At 43.0% G+C, this 10,000-nt stretch overlaps 1 protein-coding gene across 1 annotated transcript in view; it reads right to left on the bottom strand.

Moving 5' to 3' along the window:
• LOC123519757 (metabotropic glutamate receptor 8-like) overlaps nucleotides 1-10,000 on the bottom strand; it is a 117,249-nt gene that overhangs the window by 38,485 nt on the left and 68,764 nt on the right. Inside the window, exons 8-9 of the mRNA XM_045281262.1 lie at nucleotides 5,741-5,867; nucleotides 152-211 (exon numbers count right to left, since the gene is read on the bottom strand). Of these exons, the coding sequence (XP_045137197.1) occupies nucleotides 152-211; nucleotides 5,741-5,867 (187 nt within the window). The remainder of the gene's footprint in view (nucleotides 1-151; nucleotides 212-5,740; nucleotides 5,868-10,000) is intronic.

Here is a 10,000-nt window from a genome sequence, read left to right as displayed (position 1 = left end):
GAAAGAGTAGAGAGAGAGAGAGAGAGAGAGAGAGAGAGAGAGAGAGAGAGAGGAGAGGAAAAGGAAAAAGAGGAGGGAGTGAGGCAGGACAAGGGGTGTTATGGAGGATGGAGGGTGTAACAGACAGACAGACAGACACAGGAGTACACACCTTTTTCGATGGCGGTGGGTGTTGTGTTGCGAGTGTCTCAGTGGGTGTAGCGCCGGCCTACTGCAACACACAGATGTAACACCCGCTCATGCATACCTTGGATACACCACCCCGCTACCCAACACCTCACCTTGCAATACTCCTACACTTCTAGACCTGCATTTTTTTTATATAAGAGGGACATTGGTCAAGGGAAACAAAAAGTGCGACCGAAAGGAAAAAAAGGTCCATTGAGATTTCCTATCCTGCATACTCATGAATAATATTTCCATCAAGTTACCCTGCCTTGTGTCATTAACATTTCATTCATATTTCATCCCTGCATACCATACATACATACATACATACATACAGACTCATACACTCGAACACACATACATACACACACACGTCTTACTTACTCACATCATCAAATCTTGCACACTCAATTGCACCGTATCGTATTCTTAGTACATTCCAAGGCTGTCATTCCGTACCTCACTCCTGCCTTCCTCTCTCACACACTCCTCAACATAAGTAAGAATTCTGGTTAAGTAATACCATATGTTGACCTCCTTTTTACTGAGGCATTTGGTTATTTATTCCTGCCTTACCCTAACATTCTGACACCTAAACATCGTGCCATCTACCAATCTAACATCTAAAAATTTAACACCTCGCATTTCTAGCACCTCACAACCTAACATTTAACATCCTAACACGTCTAACATCCTAACAAACAAATATTCAAACATACTAGATTTGAATCCTACACCCAGACATTCGTAAAATCCCAACACTTTACATCCTAACATCCAGAACAATAACATCTAACATCCTTACACTTAACACCCTAATAGACAAACATCCTAACACCTCCTGACATCTCTAGCACCCTTCACCTCGACAGTCCTTCATCCTCACACCACTTTCATTACCCCGAGCGTGTGAAACTGAACATGTGGCGCTCCCTCTGTTAGTTAGCTCCCCCATCCTCAAGTACCCCGCTGCCCCGCCCTACCCTTGCCCCGCTGCACGTAGATCATTGGGGAAAGAGTAGCGCCCTTAGGGAGTCAAATCGAATCACCGAAACAAAGGAAATAATTTGGGGAACTTAAATTGAATGTAAATTGTAAAAATCCCCGTTGCATTATTCTTGGTGAGAGAGAGAGAGAGAGAGAGAGAGAGAGAGAGAGAGAGAGAGAGAGAGAGAGAGAGAGAGAGAGAGAAAGCTTGCTGGAGCCTTTTCTCTCGTTTAGGGAGTGATAATTATAGAAACAATTTATATTTGCTAATTGTTTTGTCTTGTATTTTTTTTCCGAGATTAAAATGGAAATTGCTTCATATTCTTTCTTCTTTTCTCCTTTTTTTTGTTTTATTTTCTTACTCCTTATTTTTGTTTTGTTTTTATATTATCATCTTTCACTTTTCATTTCTCTCTCTCTCTCTCTCTCTCTCTCTCTCTCTCTCTCTCTCTCTCTCTCTCTCTCTCTCTCTCTCTCTCTCTCTCTCTCTCTCTCTCTCTCTCTCTCTCTCTCTCTCTCTCTCTCTCTCTCTCTCTCTCTCTCTCTCTCTCTCTCTCTCTCTCTCTCTCTCTCTCTCTCTCCACTCTCTCTCTTTTCCTCCTCTTCTTCCTCTCCTCCCTCCCTCTCTTATCCCGCCTCGCTCCTCGCTCCACCTCTGACCTTTTAGAGGCAAAGGGAATGGTAAATGGTGGCATAAGTGGAGGCAGCTATTGGAGCTTCGATATGACCTGACTGCCTGTGACCTCTGTAACCTCTGTGACCTGCAACTTTGACCTCATCACTCTGAGTAGCATAAGATCGTTTATAGTTTTGTTTTAGCTACCGTGACCTTTTTAATCTTCCTGGTTAGTTCTATGGTGTTTTTTATGTACATTTGTTCTCTTAGTTAGCTGATATGATCTTTTCTATAGCCTAACGTGACCTATGATATTTCGTTCTTGTTCCTTTGAGACTGGCCTGTTTTCTTTGATCTAACTGAAGCGGCTGCAGTCTTAGCGTGCACACTTCTCGTCTTTTCTGCTTTGAATAGTGGTAAGCATTCGCCCTTTCTCTCTCTGCCTTCATTTTCCTTCTCTAAGCAAGGCATGGCATTGAAAAAAAACCCGCCCACTGCCTTACAATTAGATCTGTGGAACTCAACACTGAAATGTTCTCTTTACTGAGTACACACACACACACACACACACACACACACACACACACACACACACACACACACACACACACACACACACACACACACACACACACACACACACACACACACACACACACACACACACACACTCACACGCACACACACCGAACATTTCTTTCTGATTGAAGGAAGGGGTGATATATAATTGCATCGTTCCCTCCACATGTAGTATCTGAACTTCTTTATTAACTATATTTGGATTTCTTTCTTTTATCTAATCTGCCATAAAAGTGCTTCCTAAGTAAACACATAAACACACACAAACACACTAAGCATTTAATCTTTTTTTTTTTTCCATTAAAGTCAGGGTTTCAATCTATCTATAGGTTTCATTTGGAGATATACACTACATACACACAATTTTATCCTAATCTTATTTATTAACTTGTTCTACTCTCAAATCTCTATCCTGTAATTCATTAAAAAACTATTGTTACACACACACACACACACACACACACACACACACACACACACACACACACACACACACACACACACACACACACACACGGCACACCTCTCGCATTAAGGCAGGGGTATCGTAGTCTAACCCTTGCAAAAAATGTACACTCAAGGTCAGAAGTAGATGAACGTGTTACACTCAAATCCAGCTTGTCAAGTGCTCCCCTTCACTTTTCAGTCCCAGATTCTGAAACTCCTCTGACCCCACACCACTACACTCCGAAGCCTGTAGATGGAATGACCTGGAATTTTGAGGACGTAATTTTCAGTTGTTGCAATAGATGAACAAGATTTCTACATTGTGGACTGAAGAAACACTCTTAATAACCCACCAATCAGTTCTGTGGCCTTGGAAAATAGTCGTGATGAGAGAGCCGAGCTATTCCGAATACATGCCCAAGTCCCCTCATAAGCGGAAAATTGAAATCAATCGTCATATTTACCAAGGAGACTTTCGGCAAATTACTGGACTTAAAAACGTAGTAAAAGCACAAAACACAAAGGATATGAATGTAACATGTTAACTTGACTTTTAGCCTTGACTGTACATGGTAAGATCATGCTAACCTTCTATTATATAACTCTTGACTGTCCTCTCTTTCCTCTAATTGGTGGTGGTAACCTTGAACTGAGGTAGTGAGTCACGCCACACTGTCTCTACAACATCGAATAGCATCAACCAGTACTTATTGTTACTAGACAAGGAAAGTAAGTGGTTTATCACAGGATTCTTTTATGTTTGTATAGCATTCAGGACATTTAGAGAGGATTCTTTAAGTCATCAGTACTTTGAGGTTGAAGTATTAATAATATAATGTAGTAGTGCGAATAGTACGGATAGTAGTACAAACTAGTAGTAGTAATAGTAGTAATAATAGTAGTAGTAGTAGTAGTAGTAGTAGCAGTACTAGCAGTATAAGTAGTAATGACAGTGATTGTAGTAATAGTAGTAGTGATAGGAGCAGTGCAGCAGTAATAGTAGTAGCAGCAGTAGTAGCAGCAGCAGCAGTAGCAGCAGCAGCAGCAGCAGCAGCAGCAGCAGCAGCAGCAGGTGCAGTGCAGTGCAGCAGCAGCAGCAGCAGCAGCAGCAGCAGCAGCAGCAGCAGTGCAGCAGCAGCAGCAGCAGGCAGCAGTGGTGGTGGTGGCAGCAGCAGCAGCAGCAGTGGTGGTGCAGCAGCAGCAGCAGCAGCAGCAGTGGTGGTGGTCAGCAGTGGTGGTGCAGCAGTGGTGCAGTGCAGTGGTAGTGGTGGTGGTGGTGGTGCAGCAGTAGTAGTAGTAGTAGTAGTAGTAGTAGCAAAAGTGGCATGAATAGCAACAGCAGCAGCAACAGCAGCAGCAGCAGTCGTAGTAACAGTATTAATAACAAGAGAAATAGTGATAGTGGTAGTCCTAGAAAAGAAGAAAGGAGTATTAGCATATTTTTTTTTTTAATTGAAGAAAGTAGAAAAGAAATAGAAGAAGAAGAAGAAGAAGAAGAAGAAGAAGAAAATGAAGAAGAAGAAAATGAAGAAGAAGAACAAGAAGAACAAGAACAAGAACGAGAAGAAGAATAAAAGAAGAAGAGAAAGAGGAAGTAGAAGAAGAAAAAGAAAAAGAAAAAATTGTAGTAGTAGTAGTAGTAGTAGTAGTAGAAGTAGAAGAAGAAGAGAAAGAAGAAATTAGTTGTGGTAGTAGTTGTGTCAGTAGAAGTAGTAGTAGTAATAGTAGTGGTAATAATAATAATCAGACACCCAGCAGACCAACAGACAAGCGCATGCGTAATGTTACCAGAACCGCCATTGTTGGACGCAGTGTTGCCAATACCACCACAGAGCTGCAGTGTTACCACGGGTGGCGATGCATCTCACCCTGATATATTGTAATTCTCATGCTATAACTCTCTCTCTCTCTCTCTCTCTCTCTCTCTCTCTCTCTCTCTCTCTCTCTCTCTCTGCAGTCAGACACATGGATACCTAAAAAAAATAACACGTGGAATAATAACAGGAAAAATATGACACGATACAAACAGACACAGATGCACAAACTAACACAAGACCACGTGACAGACGAACGAACAAACAAACAAACACATGCTGATCAAAATACCGAAGCTCACACACACACACACACACACACACACACACACACACACACACACACACACACACACACACACACACACACACACGAGTACATACATATATTCCATCAAAGTGTATCGAGAAAGTTACCTAAACTTAGATAGCATAATTAAATTCAAGCAACACACACACACACACACACACACACACACACACACACACACACACACACACACACACACACACACACACACACACACACACACACACACAAACATGGCAGATTCACAGTTTAATCCTAGTAATATTGAAGACATTGAGGGAACTGTTTACACTCTCCTTTTCCTCTCATTCTCTCTCTCTCTCTCTCTCTCTCTCTCTCTCTCTCTCTCTCTCTCTCTCTCTCTCTCTCTCTCTCTCTCTCTCTCTCTCTCTCTCTCTCTCAACATTTCTGCCTGTATCCAGTTCCATCTTCTGTCGTTTGCTCTCTTCTTCTTTTTATCTTAGGTTTTATTTCCTCAGTATTTTTTTGCTCTTGTTTCCTGTTTTTTTATTTATCTATACATGAATCTAAACACACACACACACACACACACACACACACACACACACACACACACACACACACACACACACACACACATTAACAACTAGCTACATACAAACAACAACGACAATGACAACGACTAGAAAAAAATTGAAGATAAAGAAAAAAGGAGAAAACGCACGACATACACTGACCAAAGCAAAAATGTGCACATGAAACACACACACACACACTCTCTCTCTCTCTCTCTCTCTCTCTCTCTCTCTCTCTCTCTCTCTCTCTCGCTCTCACTCTCGCTCTCGCACTATCCCTAACCTTTCTGTCCAGTTCCCGATCAGCACGTAGTCATAGGAGGTGTGGCTCACTCGTTGGTACTGGTAGATGAAGTAACTCCCTGGCGCGTCACCGTCCTTGTTGAACTTCACCTCTCTTCCTTGCTGGCCTGCGGGAGGGAGAGTGAAGCCCTTAGCGTTAAAGATATGGCATATAACTGTGCTTGAGAAGATGTAGATGCTTAGAGTCCGCGCGTGAGGAAGATTAAAGTCCTTGAGGTAACATTTTGCATATGTGACGCTGTGTTTAGGAAGTTCAGATGGCTAAAACGTGCTGGAAGGAGATAGAAAGGCTTAAGGTAGCATTCTAGGACCTCCAAATGACAGAAGAGACCGTGAGAGACTGTGAGAAGGTATAGATAGCAAAATCCAGCTAGGACGGAGATTGAGAGCCTTAAAATAGACTTCGTGACCCAATTTAATGGAAGCGTTGGGCAGGGCTAGGCAGCGACAACGTGAGGACAGGAGAGGGTGTGTGCGTGACGTGTAGCAGGAGTGTGTGGTGGGTGTTAAGGTTTTTGCGAGCTGTGAGGTGAGTAAGAGAAGTAGGTTGAGGAAGGCTGCTTGCTGTCTGAGTGTTTGTGTAGGTGGTGGAAGGGACAGGACGTGGGAAGTGAGAGATCATGAGGTGTTGAGTTTGAAAGGAGAGGACATAAGGATGAAAGAGAGTGGTTGTAGAGAGAGAGAGAGAGAGAGAGAGAGAGAGAGAGAGAGAGAGAGAGAGAGAGAGAGAGAGAGAGAGAGAGAGAGAAGGTTTGAGAATGATCGCTTTTTTATCTGATCATTCCTTTCACTCTCTCCTTCAATCCCTCTCTCTCTCTCACTCATCCCTCCTGCAACTCTTTCACCCACGTCACTCTCTCCACCTCTCATTCCATCCCTCACTCTCACTAGTCCCTCCTCTCCCTTTCCCCCGATAATTCACACCGTTTGGGAGAGCAGGGGGTGGGAGACAGGCGGGGGAGTGCACAGCTGGAAGGGGCAAGTTGGTATTAAGGTGGACTCAGAACAGAAGGGCGAGGAAGTTGTGAGAGGAGAGAAGGGTTGCAAGATGAAGGACAGGAGGAGATGGATGGATGATTAAGGGAATACAAGAACTGAGGAGTGAGAAGGAAGAAGGGTTGAAACAATAGGGAAATGAAGGAGGAGAAAGGAAGTGAGGTGTGCATTAAGGGAGAGTGGAAGGTAAATGAAGAAAAATATAAACGTGAGAAGGGGTAAGGAAGGAGAAAGCGACGAGTGTATGCATGACGGGGACAGAGAGAGAGAGAGAGAGAGAGAGAGAGAGAGAGAGCCATATCCAGGTAACCTAAGTCACAAACATCTCCCAATACCCGCCTCTCTCTCTCTCTCTCTCTCTCTCTCTCTCTCTCTCTCTCTCTCTCTCTCTCTCTCTCTCTCTCTCTCTCTCTCTCTCTCTCTCTCTCTCTCTCTCTCTCTCTCTCTCTCTCTCTCTCTGTTTTCTCTTTGTGTTGTTCTTATTCGTGTTCTATTCCTTCCTTCCTTTCTTTGTTTCTTCTTTCGTCCGTCTTCCTCCTTCTCTTCTTCCTTTCTCTTCTTTCGTCCGTCTTCCTCCTTCTCTCCTCCTTCTCTTTTTTTCTACTCCTCCTTCTTCTCCTTTTCCTTCTTCATTACCTAACATTCTTTTTATTCGTTTCTTCTTTTTCTTCTTTCACCATCTTATCCTCCTATTCCCCTTTCACCACCTTCTCTTCTTCCTCCTACTCTTTCTTCACCTCCAACTCTACCACCACCACCACCACCACCACCACCACCAGACGCCTCACATCAACAACAACTTCGTGACGAGTCTTGCCTTACTATTATTGTAGTCGTTATTGTGTGTTTCTTGGTAATATATTTCTGTGTCTGGTGGTGGTGGTGGTGGTGGTGGTGGTGGTGGTGGTGGTGGTGGTGGTGGTGGTGGTGGTGGTCTGGTGGTGGTGGTGGTGGTGGTGGTGGTGGTGGTGGTGGTGGTGGTGGTGGTGGTGGTGGTGGTGGTGGTGGTGGTGGTGGAGGTGGTGGAGGTGGTGGTGGTGGAGGTGGTGGTGGTGGTGGTGGTGGTGGTGGTGGTGGTGGTGGTGGTGGTGGTGGTGGTTATCGGTGATGTCGTTATTGTTTGGTTGGTGTTGCTTTTTTATTTTATTTTTTGTCTCTTTTGTTCTTAGTGTTGATTGTGGTGGTTTTGTTATTATTATTGTTATTATTATTATTATTATTATTATTATTATCAGTAGTAGTAGTAGTAGTAGTAGTAGTAGTAGTATAATTATCATTACAATTAGTACTACCATTATTATTAGTGCTATTATTACAACCACTTTTAATATCATTTTGTTTATTCCTCCTCCTCCCCCTCCTCCTCCTCCTCCTCCTCCTCCTCCTCCTCCTCCTCCTCCTCCTCCTCCTCCTCTTCCTCCTCCAGCATAAAACACACACACACACACACACACACACCGCGTAGTGTAGTGGATGCACGCTCGACTCACAATCGAGAGGCCCGGGTTCGAGTCCCGGGAAGCTGCAAGGCAAATGGGCGTGGCTCTTAATGTGTGGGGTGTGTTCACCTAGCAGTAAATAGGTACGGGATGTAACTCGAGGGGTTGTGGCCTCGCTTTCCCGGTGTGTGGAGTGTGTTGTGGTCTCAGTCATACCCGAAGATCGGTCTATGAGCTCTGAGCTCGCTCCGTAATGGAGAAGACTGACTGGGTGACCAGCAGACGACCGAGGAGATGAATTACACACACACACACACACACACACACACACACACACACACACACACACACACACACACACACACTGTAAGAAAAATATTGATGGAGTCTTTGTATAAAATCGAGAGGTGTTAGCTCCTGGCGCCCGGGAGAGAGAGAGAGAGAGAGAGTTGAAGGACAGAGAGAAGCTTGTGCTAACGAGGAAAAGGGAACCAGGAAGAGGAGGAGGAGGAGGAGAAGAAGGAGGATGGGGAGGAGGAGGAGGAGGAGGAGGAGGAGGAGGAGGAGGAGGAGGAGGAGGAGGAGGAGGAGGAGGAGGAGGAGGAGGAGGAGGAGGAGGAGGAGGGGGAGGAGGAGGAGGAGGAGGAACCCCAGCTCATAGCAAGAAAAACTGAAGGAAAGAGAAATGGAAAAGCCTCTTCCAGGTAAAACTATGGAAACGCTTAGGATGGCGAGGCTGAAGGTGGGGTCCAAGATTAGAGTGAGTGGTGTGTGACATATTGAAAGGAGAGAGAGAGAGAGAGAGAGAGAGAGAGAGAGAGAGAGAGAGGGAGAGAGCGAGGTAGGGAGGTAGAGAGGAAGGGTGGCTATAGACGAGAGAGGAATCAGTAGATATGGCTGTACATAGGAAAAGGAGAGAGAAATGGAAAGAAGGTAGTTGATGTTAATGAAGAAAGTAGGCCATAGAAAAATATTAACAAGAATAGGAAGAAAAGAATGGATTGTAAAAATAAAAAAAAAAAAAAACGAGATGATGAGGCTTAATTAGATGACACGGTAAATTCTAAGGGTAACAATAAGGAAATTGCAGAGAAGAAACACGAGAGAAAAAATAGATGTATACGATCAAATAAAAACGTAAATATGAATAAAACATGAATACAAAATAAGACTTATGTTAAAGTTGGAACGAGTGAACCCAATGGACGAGATGATGAGAGACGTGGAGAAAATACATGACAAAAATAGATACACAGGAATAGGAGACAAACATGACGCTCCAGGAGTTATGGGAAAGTAAGAGAGAGGAAGTAACGAGTGAGAGGAGAGTGAGGGAGAGGCAGGTGGGGCCGGAAGTGACAGTGAATGACGCACCGATGGGAGGATTTAGACCTACCGCGCACTGGTATAAAACAGCTGAACATTAAAACTAATAGATGAATATGTAAATAACTAATTAAGCTAATGAATACCATCAAAATATTAGCAAAATTAGTTGAATATATTTCTGCTGCCGCTGCCGCTGTCACAACTACTACTTGTACTTCTACTACTACTATTACAACTACTACTACTACTACTACTAATAATAATAATAATAATAATAATAATAATAATAATAATAATGATAATAATAATAATAATAATAATAATAATAATAATAATAATAATAATAATAATAATAATAATAATAATAATTATATTGATAATAATAATAGTAATAATAATAATAATGATAATAATAATAATAATGATAATGGCTATAATGATTATACAACTACAACTATTACTACTACCACTACTAC

This window comes from Portunus trituberculatus, chromosome 46 (assembly GCF_017591435.1).
Source record: "Portunus trituberculatus isolate SZX2019 chromosome 46, ASM1759143v1, whole genome shotgun sequence".
Classification (NCBI taxonomy): domain Eukaryota; kingdom Metazoa; phylum Arthropoda; class Malacostraca; order Decapoda; family Portunidae; genus Portunus; species Portunus trituberculatus.
Note: the sequence above shows the minus strand (reverse complement) of the source record. Positions and strands in the feature narration are given on the sequence as shown.